Source organism: Geotrypetes seraphini, chromosome 15 (assembly GCF_902459505.1).
Source record: "Geotrypetes seraphini chromosome 15, aGeoSer1.1, whole genome shotgun sequence".
NCBI lineage: Eukaryota > Metazoa > Chordata > Amphibia > Gymnophiona > Dermophiidae > Geotrypetes > Geotrypetes seraphini.
The window spans coordinates 51,253,775-51,270,650 of record NC_047098.1 but is presented as its reverse complement, the minus strand read 5'-3'; the positions used below and the strand labels follow the sequence as shown (position 1 = coordinate 51,270,650).

The window sequence follows — 16,876 nt, the reverse complement described above, 5'->3', positions numbered from 1 at the left end:
ACGACTGCAAGTTGGGATGTAGAAGAGATCCTTGATTCTGAGTAAGCAGAGTAGGAAAGATTGGTAGAGGAATTGGCTCCCTGGTGCTGAGCTGAAGTAGAAGGGAAAACCAATGCTGCCAGGGCCACCGAGGAGCAATGAGAATCATGGTGGCTGACTCTCATTTGAGTTTGAACAGAGTCTTCAACAGGAGAGGAGTTTGAGGGAATGCATATAGAAACAGGCCCGTCCAATCCAGGAGAAACGAATCAGCTTCCAGATGGTGAGGAGAGTAAAGTCTGGAGCAAAACTGAGGCAACTTGTGATTGTGGGGAGTTGCAAATAAGTCCACCTGAGGAGTAAAGATGAGATGGAGTGTCGCAGAATTGAGAGTCCATTCGTGAGGCTGGAGAATTCTGCTGAGGTTGTCTGCCAGGGAATTCTTATCCCCTTGAATTAGACAGCCTTTAGGAAAATGCTGCAAGCCCAGATTTTCCGAGCCTCCTGACATAACAGAAGAGAACCCGTGCCTCCTTGCTTGTTTATGTAGTACATTGCCACTTGATTGTCTGTGTGAAGGAGGACTTGAGGACTCAAGAGGTGCTGGAAAGCTTTGAGAGCATAATGTATCGCTCTGAGCTCAAGGAAATTGATGTGAAATTTCCGCTCCCTGGCAGACCAATGACCTTGTGTTGGAAGGCCCTCCAGGTGCATCCCCCAGGCATAAGGAGATGCATCCGCTGTTATCATCTTTTGGGGGTGGTCATCCACCATTGAAGCGACTGCTGAAGAGATGATGTGACAGAAATATGTTGAGAGATGATCTGTCGCTTGAGACCACTGAGAAGCAAGGGTCCACTGAGGAATGCGAAGATGTAGCCTTGCTAGAGGAGTTACATGAACTTTGGAAGCCATGTGACCCAGGAGAACCATCATGCGCCTCACAGAAATGGTGTGTACCTTCAACATCTGTTGACAGAGGATGAGAAGATTGTTCAGGTGCTCTGGAGGGAGAAACGCCCTCATTAGAGTAGTATTGAGGATAGCTCCAATGAACTGAAGACGTTGCATCAGAATTAGATGAGATTTGGGGAAATTGACTTTGAATCCCAAAACTTGTAGGAAGGCAATGGTCTGAGATGTTGCCAGAGCCACCTGCTGAGATGACTTAGCTTTGATCAACCAGTCGTTCAGGTAAGGAATGACTTGTAGACTATGGGATCAGAGAGATGCAGCACAACAATCAGGCACTTTGTGAAGACTCTGGGAGAAGATGCCAGGCCAAAAGGAAGAACCTTGTTTTGGTAATGACGTCCATTCACCTGAAACCAAAGGTACTTGTGGGAAACCTGATGAATTGGTATATGCGTCAGTGTTCTCCCCAGAATTTTTTCCAGGCGGTTGGCATGAAAAAGTAGCCGGTGGGATGGGGAAATTTGGTGGTGGGAAAAATTAAATATGCACTATTTTTATTAGTTAATTGTTATGAATTATTTTCCAATGCTCAATATGACTTTCTTTTTTAAGGTTTGACACTTAGGCAGTGTTCCAGTAGCATTTAAGCCACTCTTGAAAACAATTAATGCAGATCCTCTTATTCTGAATGACTACTGGCCAGTATCAAACCTTCTATTTCTTTCAAAACTACTATACTTGAGAGAGTGGTATTCAACCAACTTCAAACTCATGTTGAATCAGTTAATGCTTTGCATCCCAGGCAACCTAGTTTTTAAGATAGCAATTCTGCCACAGCAATTACATTGAAGCCTATAGGAATTGAATGGAATTTGGTGCATTTGCCATGGGAGAATCACTACTGTGGCTTTGTAAAAGGGGCCCTTATTGAGTGAACTCCATAGTCACCTAGATCAGTGTTTCTCAACTTCTTCAAGCCAAGTAACCCCTAACATACCCCCTAATAATACCAACCGAGTATCCCAGCCCAAGCTCTGCCCCTGACCCCACCCCCATTATAATAGTATTAATTGTAATGCAATTTCTTCCATTCATTTTTCATGTACACACAATATAATCTTATTAATTCATAATGGTAACCACAAAGCACACTGTATTCAGAGAAAATGTTAATTATCATTTATATTTGTTTTATTTTTCAAAGAGGTCCGGGCTTATGACTTTAAAATATTCAATGTCACCTCAGTAACAACTATAGAAAATAGACAAATATAGTGCAAAATATGGACAGCTGATATAAATTCTCAAACTGACACATTTTGATCACTAAATTGAAAATAGAATCATTTTTCCTACCTTTCTCTGGTGATTTCATGAGTCTCTGGTTGCACTTCCTTCTGACTGTGCATCCAATATTTTTCTTTCTTTCTGCTTCCTGCACGCTTCTCCTCCGGACTTCATTCCCTTCCCCAACCAACATCTCTCTGTCCCTCCATGAGTCCAACTTTTTTCCTCTCTCCTCCATCCCTATTGGCAACATATCTCCCTTTCTCCCCTCCTCTGTTATGATCTTGAATCTCTCTGTTCTTCCTCAGTGTCTCTCCCCCCCTCTCTCTTCTGTCTGCACCTCCCTTAGTCCAGCATCTGCCTCATGACATAGAAACATGATGGCAGATAAAGACCAAATAGCCCATCCAGCCTGCCCCTTTGGTCCAGACCTCTGCCTTTCTTCTCCCCCCACAATGTCCAGTATTTGTTCTTCTTTCTTCCAGGTCTTTCCTTGCCTCTTTCTCTCCTTCCTATTCCCTCCTTGGTCCAGAATCTTTCCACCTCTCTGCAGTCTCTTTCTCTCTCTTCCCTCTATGCACCCATAAGTTCAACATCTGCCCCCTCTCTTCTGCCTCCCCTTTGTTTCAGGTTTCTCCCTCTATCTTCCTTCTGCTAACATTTCGAGTCCTCTCACCTTTGTTCCAGGTCTGTCTCTCTCACTCTCTTTGACAATGTAACATTATCTCTCACTATGTCCTTTTTGCAAGCCCCAGAATTGGACTAAGTTCACTCTCTCAATTCATATACAATAGGCTAGGCACCTTCCTTAGCTAGTAACAGAAGATGAGACTAAGAAAAACACAAACTATAATGCTGTGAGCAATTCAATCCCCCCTCCCAAAAAAAAAGCAAAAGATAGAAATATTCAAGAAGGTAAGCCAAAAGCACTGAAAATCCCAAATTATAGGATAACTGAGAATCAACTTGAATTCATGGTAACAGTACCAAGAATTAAACTGAATAAATAGGTCTTCATATTCTCTGTTTCAAATGAGAAATTCAGATTAACAATACAAGATGTTTTATCAAAGATGCCAAGTCATACTCATTCGTGGACCAGACTCCCCTCCCCGGGAACCCTGCCATCTCTTCCTCTCTCCTCATTTAGCTACTAGCATGTCTCCCCCTTGCCTCGATCCGGCACCTTTCCCTCAACCTTCCCTCCTCCATCAAACTCATATTTGAGGTTATTCAACACCAATCCCGCAACTTTCCTTCTATGGCAGCCTTTCACTCATGCCACAATTTCTCTCCCACTGAGGCTGCCGTAAACAGGAACTAACGTCAAAGGTCGACAGGTCACCGAACAAGAAAAGCAGTGGGGCGTGTCGCAGGCGATCTCAACGACAAGTTGGAAGTAGAGAAGTATGCTGAAAAGGTTTGCGGAAATCCCACAAAGTTGGAAGTAGTTGAAGTACCCCCTCCTCTTCCCTTCCATACTTCCCAGTACAGCCACACTTACTCTCTGCTCGGGATAAAGCAGCGAGGCTCACATTGACAAGTGCACAGGTCGATGCCGCTGCAATCAGTCCGAGCAGAGATACAATGCCGAGATGACAGCCGGGCGCTCACTTAAATTAGCCAGGCAGAGCGCCCGGCTAAAACACGCTGGGAAGAACACTATGAATGTAGGTTTCTTTGAGATCTAGAGAGCATAGCCAGTCGTTCTGATCCAGAAGTGGATAAAGAAGGGTAAGGGAGAGCATCCGGAATTTCTCTGACTAGAAATTTGTTGAGATCTCTGAGATCCAGAATGGGTCATATATCTCCAGTCTTTTTTGGGATTAAAAAATACCAGGAGTAGAATCCCTGCCTTTGCTGATTCAAAGGAACCTCTTCAATGGCACTGAGAAGGAAGAGGCATTGAATCTCCTGGAATGAGAGGAGAAGACTGTATCGGGTCCGAAATAGACTCTCTTGGAGGATGATCCGGAGGTAGGGTATGAAAATGGAGAGCATACCCCTGACGAACAATGTCTAGAACCCAGAGATCTGTGGTAATGAGCTTCCAACGATTTATGTAATGCTGAAGTCGCCCTCTGATCGGCTGAGGTAGCGGTTGGAGAATGGGAACTGTGGCTATACTCCTGAGCAACACGTCAAAATGGCTGTATGGGCTTTTGTTGAGCAGCCTGTTTAGGCTGCTGATGTGATTGCTGCTTCTGCTTCCTAGGCTGAGAAGGAGCAGGCTTAGCTGAAAACCTGCGCTGGTATGAAAAAGCTGGCTTGAAGGTATGGGGCGGCTGAGGCTTCTTCTTTGGTTTAACCAAAATGTCCCATCTGGTCTCATGAGCGGATAGCGTTTGAGTAGTCATATCCATTCATGGACCAAAAAGCTCATCTCCTGGACAGGGAGCATTGGTGATTTACATCAAGTTCAGAAACACAAAGCCAGGCAAGGCGTCTCATGGCCACCGACATGGCCGCTGCTCGTGATGCGAGTTCAAAAGTATCATAAGTAGTGTGAACCATATATTTATGAAAAGTTGAAGCAATGAGTTGTTGGAATCTCGATTGCTTACGAGATGGAATATACTTTTGAAAAGATGCAAGCTGTTTGACCATATATTTTAGGTAAAACGAGAAATGGAAATTATAATTACCAGCTCTGTTGGCCAACATTGCATTCTGGTAAACATAGAAACATAGAGTATGACGTTTACCAAACTTGTCCATTGCTCTACTTTCTCTGTCAGTAGGTACAGATGCATAGACACTAGCCCCCAATGATTTCTTTTGAGTGGATTCAACCAATAAAGATTCATGAAGGAGCTGTGGTTTAACAAAACCTGGAATAGGAACCACCCTATACAAAGAGTCCAGTTTTTTAGGAGCCACTAGAATGGAGAGGAGTCTCGAGGTTCTTATAGAAAGTCTCTTGTAGAATATCATGGAACGGGAACTTCAGTAGATATTTATGAGACTGATCATAATCCAGAACTCCTTACTATGCTTGGAATCCACTTCTAGATGGATGAAAAGATCTTCAGATATCTGACGGAGAAATTTAGAAAAAGAAGACCGCTCAGACAAAGCAGTGAATCTGAACCGTTCCGAGTCTCTGAATAAATCCGAATCCTGTATGGAATGAGGATGGTGTGGAAGACTCGGTGTCGAAGCCTCAAGATGCTTGGACTTATGAGAGTGCTTCCAGTACCGCACCGGAGTAACCTCTCTGGATGTTTGAGTCGAGGACGACTGGTGCCTTGTAGATGGATCAATCGACTCCCGTGTTGATGGTCTACACACTGGTGGCGCCTAAGAGTGAAGTGCGATCTGTCATTCGTTGCTCAGAGTGAACCGCCTGGAAAGTCGGTGTCGACGTGGCCGGGATAGCTGGTGTCGACGTGGCCATAATTTGAGTCGACACTAACATTTGAAAATGCTCACCCAATTCCTCCCGAAGCAAATTGTTAATATTTTGCTTGAGGGAGAGCACCGGAACTTCAGGCTTTTTAACTGGTACCATTGGTGCTGCGCACCAGTCCAGTGATGAGGAGGCCGATATCAACGCACTCCCGAAATCAGGACCGGGCACTTACAGGACTTTTTTTGAGGTCGGCATGACTCGACTCAATACCATTTTGACCTGAGTCGCAGATGGGGTAGCGGAAGGCTTCTTAACCAGCTTACCCACTGGAGGTTGCGACACCAGAGATGTTTCTGTTGGTGTCGATCAATACAGCGCCACGTTGGTCAGTGGCAATGTTGGCTCCCCCTCTATAGTGATATCGAACAAACGTTGTTGTTGAAGAATGTGGGTTTTCAAAGTCCTTTTTTGAAGTGATGAACAATGAGTAAAGGATTCTGGACGGTGCTCGGGCCCTAGACACTGGAGACACCAGTGATATGGGTCAGTCACAGAGATGGGCCAAGCGCAGCAACCACACTTCTTAAATCCCATCTGCAGGCATGATATCGATGGGAAGACCACCTCGGCAAAATCGGAGGCCAAGGTGGTACAACAGGCCCCGCCAGGTCAAAAACCCATGAGCAATAAAAAAAAGGATTTTTTTTAAAATTGAATTAACTAACAGAAACAAAAGAAGAAAAGAAAACGAAAAATGACTAAAAAGTCACTGACGCGAGAGCGGGATGGCATAAAAGTTTTCAACGGCCGTTGTAACGCATCTTCTTAGCTCCGCAGAAACTGAGGGACCTACATCGGGCAGGAAGGCACTCGTGCATGTGTGGTGTGGGCTGATCGCAAACTTTCTAAAACTTAAAGTTGCAATTCACTTTTCAAGTGTCCGCCATATGCTGCCTGCTTGTCCTGGGATAAATCATGTTATTAATGCATTAAATCTGTGTGTATGTCCTGCATTTAACAGCTATGCCTAAAATTGCCATGAAACTCAAAATAAACTGTTTACAATGCAGGAGTAGTGGAGATGGAGGAGAGCAATTAACAGAGATTTGGGGGGATGGGTGATTATTGGAGGAATCAAAAGTTGAAAATCTGAAAGGGTTTTCTGGCCCGGAAGGGAAAATGGGAGATTATTAGAGGTGGGTAATTATTAGAGAGAATATGGTATTTTTTTCACAAATAATTTTCAGAATAGCCCCTTTAGCAGTTTGTTTCCATTGTTTTTAGTTAATTTTTTACTTATTTGATTACAGAAGGTCTATATAGCTTTGTGTCTTTCCAGTTCTGACATTATGTAGTATTGCAACCTGCCAGGAGAATACTGATTTTCATGCAGCCCTCTATGTATTTAAGTTTGCCCACTCTTAACCTAACAGATAAATGGATAAGAATAATAATAAATATACGATTAGTTAAAAACCAATGAACAAACCACATTTCACAATGTTCCCAAAAAGAAAGATAATTACATGCTTCTCATGTCCCAAGTTCCATCATGTATGATATAACCCAATTACAAGTAACCATAAGCTTGACATCGTTGGCTGAATCATGAACAACCAACTTGTCTATTGTCAATTATAACAAATCTAATAACAAATTTGACAAAGTTTAGATTTGAAAACCTGCAAAAAAATACACCAGTTAAAGACATATACAGCGTTTATCTCCAATAAATTTCACCATATTCTTATGTTGAATGCAAGCAGTCCCCAGGTTAAGAACGAGTTCCATTTTTTAAACTATTCTTAAATCGAATTTGTATGCAACTCAGATCCTGCACAGTATAGTCTATAAAATCAAACATTAAAGAAACAGTCCTCAAAATAAAGTACTGTAGTTTAAATAATAAGATAAGAAGTTTATACAGTGGAACCTTGGTTTACGAGCATAATTCGTTCCAGAAGCTTGCTCGTAAACCAAATTGCTCGTATATCAAAGCGAGTTTCTCCATAGGAAGGGAAACTCGCTTTGATTCGTTCCACCTCCTCTCCCCCCCCCGAGGCTACCGGCACTGTTCCATCACCCCCCCTCCCCCCGCTCAAACCGGCATCGCACCCCACGCGAGAACCGCATCGCACTCCCATGCTGTGTCCTAAGTTCATGCTCCCTCCTTTCTTGCTTCCATCCTTTGTCTGAAGTTTGTGCTGCCTCACTTCTTTCTGTGTCCCAATGCAACCCTGCTTCTCCCTTCCTTTGCCAACATGCCCCATCCTCCTCCCTTGCATATCACAACACTACCCTCATCGCCCTAATCTCTGTTCTGAATACCAAATTTGTGCCCACCTCCCTCCCTCCTGTGGGTGTTTATCTCCTCTGGCCAGCTCGCTTCTCCCAGCCATACTTCTCTTCGCAAAGCCGCAGCCAACATCAGAGGGAAGGCTTTTGGGTCAGCGTGCGTGCTGCTTGCATCTTTGCGAAGAGAAGTGCGGTTCGGAGGAGGCAACTAACCAGTAGAGGTAAACACCTGCGGGAGGGAGGGAGGCACGAATTTGGGATGGATGACGGGGACGAGTCAAGACACGGAGGGGAGGAGGAGGGTCAAATTTAGATAGAAAGGGAGGAAGATGGGGCGCATTGGCACAGGAAAGGAGAGGAAGGACCCCAGTTCGTAAATATAAGTCTGACATAAGTTAGACATTCTTAACCTGGGGACTTCCGGTATATTATTTTAGAACCTTTCTTGCCTTAGAATAGCCTGCTTTTAAATTTAGCTTAATATTGACAGCATCTGTATTATTAGAAACACTTTTTGATGAACTTGGGTCAACAGAACAAAATTATTAAGATCTCCCTTTTCGAGTTCTATTTTTGTACCACTCCCTGGAAAAAATAAGTATTTAGGGTTTATAAAAACAACCCCACTAGCTAGTTCCAGCATTATAAAGTAAATTAAAGCAGGATACTGCTGTGCTGACCATTATCAGAACCATGGGCTAGATGCACTAACGATACCGACTTGATTGCAGTTGGCCGATTCTCCAGCAGTGATCGATGTGCTATCAAGTTTGCAACCAATCGCTCAGTGAGCAATTTACACATGCGCAGAGCCCTAACAGAAGTGACAGGGGAAACAGCCTCCTGCCACTGCTATTAGGGCTTCTCCTTTTTTTTTTTAATGTCACACACTCACAATCTGTCCATAAAAAATAAAAGAAGTCCCCCCCATGCGCGCCTGGCAACCCCACAGCCACCGTCCCACTTCCGAACCCCCCAAAAATGGCAGGAGGGATGCCCAATCCCTCCTACCATGCAGAACACCCCCAGCACCATGGACCTCCCCCAGCACCCGTCACCCCAGAGCCACTGCCCCCACTCCAAACCTAAAAGAAATGGCAGATGGAATGCCCACTCCTTCCTTCAACAGGATGCCCCCACCCAACTCAAACCTCCCCCATACATTTTTAAAACGGAGGCAGGAAGCCAGCTCTCAGGTTCCTGCTTCGGGCCTGCCTGTCTAAAAGACGGGCCTTTCCCTTCCTGGTACATAATGACCAATCAGGGCTTTAGGCTCCTCCCTCAGTAACCTGGATACAGAGGGAGGTGCCTAAGGCCTGATTGATTCAGATGCCTATGGCCTCACTCCTTGGGAGGGGCCTTAGGCATCTGAACCAAATCAGAGCCTTTGACCCCTCCCCATGCAACACATGATCAACTGAGAAGGTGAAGGCCCGTCATTTAGATGTGTGGGCCCAAAGCAGGAGCCTGAGAGCGGGTTTCTTGCTTCCAACGTTTTAAAAAAGTATGGGAGAGGTTCGGGTGTCTGGTGGCAGGAGGGGGTGGGCATCCCTCCTGCCATTTTTGGGGGGTATGGGGGATGGGCAGTGGCTCCTGGGTGCCTGGCGCAGGGGGGGCAGCCATGGCGTGGGGGTGTTCTGCTTGGCAGGAGGGATTGGGCATCTCTCCTCCCATTTGTTTTGGGTTCGGGGGAGAGACACAGTGGCTAAGGGGGATGTGTTTGTTGGGGGTCATTGGGGAGGGCCGTCATGAGCAGTGGGACAGATATTTATGGGACAGATATTCTACGTGTGTAACACACACAAAATATCTGTGCCATTGAAAAAAAACAAAACAAAATAGGCAGACCTGTCAGCGACACAGTTTCTATTGGCACAGTTACCAACAGGTCTAAAGTCGTTTTTTACGATTGCTAAAACCCCATTTTATTTGGGGGGGTGGGGAATAGCCAAGCGATATTAGTGCATCAATCACTTGGCTATTTTGCATGGGGTTTTAGCTAATTTGCATGGCCGGATTGGAAAATAGGCGATCGAGTGGAAAAACACACGATGGGCCATTGTGTGCATCGGGTCGGTATCAGCAATTGTCACTAAAGCTGTGAAAACAAGTTTAGTGATGATCATTGACTTTAGTGCATCCCCCACCATGTGTCAGGCACCTATCATTCAAATACAATACAAACAATATGCCCATGAGGAAGATGCTTTATTACTTAAAAAAATGAGAGATATTTACATCCATAACAAAATAAAAACATCACCAAAAATTACTTCTATGATTTCTGGATAAAGAGAAAACAAAAAAATAAACCCCCAAAAGACATGGACAGGTTCTTAGAACTGCCTTCTTATTAAAAAAACATCCTAATACAGGGTGCTCAATGTCAGTCCTCAAGGGCCACGACCCAGTTGAGGGTTTTAGAATTTCTTCAATGAATATGCATGAGATCTATTTGCATACAATGGAGGAGGTGCATGCAAATAGATCTCATGAATATTCATTGGGGAAATTCTGAAACCCTTAATTGGGTTGCAGCCCAGCAGCCCTAGCCTAATACATAATATTTACTTATAATTACCTGGAGAAGCCTTTTCCACAAACACTGCAGGTGTATGGTTTGGTTATGCCTCCCTCATGAGATCTCACATGATAGGTCATACGGTCCTTTCTTTTGAAACGTTGGTTGCAAATATGACATTCAAATGGCTTTTCATCTGAGTGAGACAGCTTGTGCCGATTGAGATGGTAGACATCACGGAATGCTTTCCCGCACATCTCGCATGGATGATTCTTTTTCACTGGTTTGCTGGGTTTCTTCACGGTCTGTGTCACAGGCATGGTGGCTGGGGTGCTTATAATACTAGTACTACTGCTGCTAGGATTTGTAGCTGAAGATGATGTAGTGACAGTCGATAGGATTCCCGCAATAGTTGATACCAATGAAGTTCTGTTGTTGTCCCCAGCAAGGGTTGACATAAGGGGTACCATTGTGGTAGGCGTTTTCTTTGGTCGAGACACTAATTTTATTCCAGTGTGGCAGGACTCATGGCGTCTTAAATGGTAACTGTCCCTGAATGCTTTGCTGCAATAGGTACACACAAAAGAGGTCTTGGGTTTCTCCTTTTTCACCACAACCATTTCCTTAATTGGCTCTGCTGGAGGCTGTGGTTTCTGTGTTATAGGTATGGGCAGTATGGGTTTCTGGTCAATGGGCTCGATAGGAGAACCCAGGAGTGGCAGAAGGCTGTTCTGAGCTGCCTGCTGTTGATGGTGATGGTGGTGGTGGTGGTGATGGTGAGAAGCTTCATGTGCCTAAAACCAAACATTCAAACTTAAAACACAAAATATGCTCATAGGCAGCATTTAAACATTTAAGTCCAAATTAAGTGTTAAAAACTCAGATAACTTCTAGGTACATCTTTCAAACAAAGATTATTATACCTTGAACAAAAGTTATATACAGCTATATGAGGGCTAATTGAAAAATAATGAGACTGCCTCTAGTTTTTTCCAAGAAGTAGATGTGGCAACTGTGCTGGTTCTTGTGAAGCTCATACATTGACACTTCTGAACCTGCAATTCGACTGCCGTAGTCTTCATTGTTGTGTCACAGTAAGAGGAAAAACTTTGTATGTTTTGTCATGGTGAATGAGGAAGAAGTATCAGAGAGTACGCCAGAGGTGTGTGATTGAATTTTGTATAAAACTTGGAAAGAGCGGTAATGAAACTCTTGAAATGTTTCCAAGTTTAATACAAAATTCAATCACACACCTCTGGCGTACTCTCTCAGATACTTCTTCCTCATTCACCATGACAAAACTTACAAAGTTCTTCCTCTCACTGTGACCCAACAATAAAGATCGTCAGTCCAACTGCAAGCTCAGAAGTGTCGATGTATGAGCTTCACAAGAACCAGCACAGTGTTGCCACATCTACTTTTTAGAAAGAAAAACAGAAGCAGTCTCATTACTTTTCAATCAGCCCTCGTATATGCCCCTTCATGTGCTAAAGTGTGATCATTCCCAAGCCTGTGTTTCTGGTAATCACATGGTCTGTTCATAGTCTTGCAATTTATACAAATATACAACCTAGGTTGATGTTTTAATACCAGGGCATAACTTCTCCAAATGGGTCAATTTTACTATGAGAAGTTCTTTTGTGTGATTGCCATTGTTTTAATGTTATTTTCTGAAACAATCACCAATCATTTGTTGTGTTCTACTGAAGGAAGCAACAAACATTCATGTGCCAAGAATGATCAATCTTTCATCTAACAAGAGCCAAAGAATCAGAATGTTTACTATTAATAATTAATAGAGCTTCACTAATTTTTATTGGGGGGGGAAGAGGATGGAGGAATGGGGACTGCTTTGCCTCTTATCCCCACCAGTATCTCTCCTGCAAACCCTCTCCAATGCCTTCTTTTCAATCCTATCCTGGTAACACATATTGTATCTTCATTTTGGAATTGGCTATTTAAATGTAAAGGTTATTGTATTTCCTAAAAAGTACAACTGGTTCTTTCATAACTTGAAATGTTAATTCCATAATAGTTTCAAAGGCTGACTTTGGGAGGCTGTTAGAGAAAGGAGAAAAAAGGGGGTTCATTGCTTATGGATCTGAGGCTCAGATATGTTTTGGTTTAAACTAGGCTGTAATTTTACTGATGTTTTATTACTGATATCCTTTAATTACTATTTTTAATTGCTATAATCTGCCTTGTCCTGATGCATGTTAGAAAATCATATAAGTTGTTAAAATTATTCTTTCAATCCTCTCCCCCCTTTCAAATTCTTTAAAAAAAAAAACAACAAAAAAAACCCCTCTCACCATAAGAAAGATGAAAATCCATCTCTCCACAGGAAAGATGATAGCATAGCTAGCTATCCCAACACCTTTTCCCAGAACAATGGAAGCTCAATGGAACTAATACATACCCCATCTCCAAGAATGAAAGGGGATTGGCAGCTCTAGCCCTTGTGCTACTTTGAACCTCGGTCACCTTTGCATACCCTCTTCTTCCCTTCTTGCACCCCCACCTATCTCCCATAACCTATATCCTTGATGGTTTCATTTGTTTGTAAAATTCACCGCAAGGAATATAGGAAATCTATATTCTACATGCATGGAACCACAGTTATGGAACCAATTACCTGAGCAACTTCAAGGGCTTGGCAATGTTGACAATCAAGATTTTGTTGAAAATATTTTTGTTTAGGGAGGTATAGCAATGCTGATTTTCTAGATTTTTTTTTAAATTAAATGTTTTGAAGTGGCCATACCTCTCACTCCTGTGTTTATACATGCTGTGAATAGACTATTTACCCAAATAGAATATTACATGTTAAGAAGTTTATTAAGTGATTGCTGTTTTAATGTATTTGTTATAAATTATGTATGTTTGTTGGAATCTGCCTAGAATTGTTGATAGAACAGAATATAAATTTTCTAAATAAATAAATTACATATCTACTTCCCCATCTGTCTCTAATTCTTTAACCCTTTTTCCCTCATCTATTCACCATTTCTGGCCCACTACTCCCCCCCCTTTCATCTCCATCACAATGCTCTCATTCTTACCTGTCCCCCATCACTACTTCCAGCTTTATTACTGTGGGGGTGCGAGTGGTCCTTCGGGGTGCGGGTGCGTGCAAGCGGTCCTTCGGGGTGGGGGTGCGGGTGCGTGCAAGTGGTCCTTCGGGGTGGGGGTGCGAGCGGTCCTGCGGGGGGATGAATCGGACGTCTGGGGGGCATCAGGCTTTCAGGGTGGGGACAGGACTTCAAGGGGGAGAGGAGAGTCGGGGCGGGCGAAAGGAGAGTCGAGGTGGCCAGAGGAGAGTCGGGGCGGGCGAAAGGAAAGTCGGGCGGCGACAGGAGAGTTGGGGCGGCATGCGCGGTATATGGGTGTGCGCAGTATATAAAAATTTATTTACATAAATTACAGTTTTCCGCGTGCTATACCCGTGTGCGCGTTTTACACGGGTGCGCGGTATACGAGTGAAAATACGGTAGTTTTGTTTTGGACTCATTCAGCTTCATTTGTACAGAGAAGGCCCAGGATTGGAGTTTTGTTATGCAAGCTGTTATATTTTCGATGTTACCGATCTCAGGGCAAGAGTGGCTTCGCCCATGTCTGTCTCAATAGCAGACTATGAAACATTTCTTCCAGGAACTTGTTCAAATCCTTTTAAAACCTATGCTGTCACCATATCCTCTGGCAACAAGTTTTAGAGCTTAACTATTCTTTGAGTGAAAAAATATTTACTCCTATTTGTTTTAAAGGTATTTTCATGTAGCTTCATTGACTGTCCCCATAGTCTTTGTAACTTTTCAAAGAGTAAAATAATCAATTTGTTTTTTCCTGTTCTATACCACTCATGATTTTGTAGACCTCAATCATACCCCTCCATCTGTTTCTTTTCAAAGCCAAAGAGCCCTAACCTCTTTAGTCTTTTTTCATACGAGAGGAGTCCCATCCCCTTATTTTGGTCTCTCTTCTTTGAATCTTTTCTAATTCTACTAAGGTATATCTTTTTTGAGACACGGTGACTAGAACTGAATACAATGTTCAAAGTGAGTTCACACTATGGAGCAATACAGATGCATTATTGCTGACTTTTACAAAGCTAGATGATGGAATTTCTAGTTAAAGAGGAAGAATGTTCACACCAAAGAAGCTTTGTATAATAAGCCTCCTGGTGAGAGAAATAAAAATGCTTTATTGTTTCAGATTAGGTAATCCTTTTATGAGGAAAAAGGGATGTAAATGTTATGAGGTTTTAATTATGAGAGAAAAAGTTAGATACATAGAATAATGAAGGCAGATAAAGACTACGGGCCTCTTTCATCAAACTACGCTAGGAAATAATGGAAACTTGCTTTGATACGTTCCCACCCCCCTCCCCGAGGCCAGGGCGCTGCTCCCCCCCCCCGCGTGATCCGGCACCCCCCCTCCCCGAGGCCAGGGCGCTGCTCCCCCCCCCCCGTGTGATCCGGCACCCCCCGTGAGAACAGGCACCCCCCCCATTTGGCACCGGCACGAGAACCGCTCCCCCCCACATGAAAAGGCCCCCCCCCACTCGAATCGGCACCCCCCCCCCCCCCGCGAGAACAGGAACCCCCCGCCCGCCCAACTTTAACTCACCCCCCTTTGGTACCGGCAGGCAGCCCACAAGTGCCGGTGCTGCTTGACGATCTTCTTCTTCCCAGTCTCTGCCAGCTTTGAGCATGCATCTGCGCATGCTCAAGCCTTTCTAATTCTCCATCTCGCCGAGATTCTCGGCGAGAGGGAGAATTAGAAGGGCTTGAGCATGCGCAGATGCATGCTCAAAGCCGGCAGAGACTGGGAAGAAGATCTTCAAGCGGCACCGGCACTTGTGGGCTGCGTGCCGGTGCCAAAGGGGGGGTGAGTTAAAGTTGGTCGGGCGGGGGTTCCTGTTCTCGCGGGGGAGGTGCCGATTCGAGCGGGAGGGTGCCCTTTTCGAGCGGGGGGAGCGATGCCGGTTATCGGGGGGTGCTCGCAAATCGAATCAACACTCGGTTTGCGAGACACGTTTTGCGAGAATGTTTTGCTCGTCTTGCAAAACACTCGCAAACCGGGTTACTCACAAACCGAGGTTTGACTGTATTTAGCGCAGAGAGCCGCACTAAATGGCCTGCGCTGCTCCTGATGCTCATAGAAACTCTAAGAGTGTCAGGAGCAGCGCAGGCCATTCAGCGCGGCTCACCGTGTCACAAAGTGCTAGCGCAGTTTGATAGAAGAGGCTCTATATGGCCTGTCTAGTCTGCCCAACCATGCCTGTGAATTCCTAACTGATGGATAATACAGTATTACATTCTTATTTAAGAACCTGCAAACCCACTATGAAATATATTATCTATGTATATTAAATAGTTAGACTGAACTCTCCTCCATGCCATTAAAAAAAAGTCTGAGGCACCCAGAAACTAAAATGAGGTAAAATGTAAGCAAGTGCCTGAATGTACTATGAAAACCAGTTTAACTGCATCAAAAAGGTGATATATAAAAATATGTTTTTGTAATGTATTCTATAGTGCATTTAAAGCAAAATATTTCTCAAATGTGCCTTTATAGACTTGCAATTCCACATTAGGTATGTTTTTCCATATATTAAAATTTAAATGAGAAAAGCATATCTGGTGAGGAATTGAAAGTTGTTGGACCTTGGTTTAAACTGTGGGGAAGTTTTGTTAATTTTTTTTTTAGTTTCAGAATTAGTTGTTTTAGTGCAATTAATATTTTGATTTATGTAAACCGCTCAAATCAATCATTTATTTGTACCATGCAGCAGTATATAAGAATTTTAACAAACCAATTTTTGGATTTATAATCTTTATAAAGATCTGCTTCAAATTTTTGGGTCTGTGAAATACATCTATAAGATATCCATATATTACAATGCAGTTCTTTTATCTATGAAAATATCAGTTAATTACTAAGAATTTGCATTAGCTTTTTTAAATCTTTAAAGGCTTCAGCAGAAACAAATCAAACATCATATTACATCTGTATAAACAGAGCACTTGTATGCTTTTTTATTTTCTTAACTAGAAGGGGTCTTTTACTAAGGTGCGCTAGCCGATTTAGCGTGCACTAAATTCTAACACGTCCATAGAATATAATGGACATATTAACATTTAGCACGCCTTCCCCTCAGTCATATCTATACAGTTTATGGTCACTCTCCTAAATCAAGATACTGTATTTGATTTCAAAGACAAAGCTAGTTGTATGCGGTATTGTATAAATTTTTTAATAAATAAAGTATGCGGAAAAACTTTTCTAGAAAAGATTCAAATTGTTAAGGCTATTATAATAATAATAATAACAGTTTATATACCGCAGGACTGTGAAGTTCTAAGCGGTTTACAATTGTTAGAAATGTTACAGATTAAATGGAATAAACAAAGTACAGACTTAATTATTGATAGTTCTAGCGATCATTTGTTGAGGATTGAGATTGTATAGGTTGGTTTCCTAAGTATTTCATGAAGAGATGTGTTTTTAGGCGTTTCCTGAATTCC

At 43.1% G+C, this 16,876-nt stretch overlaps 1 protein-coding gene across 3 annotated transcripts in view; it reads right to left on the bottom strand.

The window, feature by feature from the left end:
- Positions 1 to 16,876, bottom strand: part of VEZF1 (vascular endothelial zinc finger 1) — a 76,049-nt gene that overhangs the window by 46,027 nt on the left and 13,146 nt on the right. For all 3 annotated transcript variants that reach the window (XM_033921466.1, XM_033921467.1, XM_033921468.1), the window contains one exon: positions 10,410 to 11,143. In XM_033921466.1, the coding sequence (XP_033777357.1) occupies positions 10,410 to 11,143 (734 nt within the window). The remainder of the gene's footprint in view (positions 1 to 10,409; positions 11,144 to 16,876) is intronic.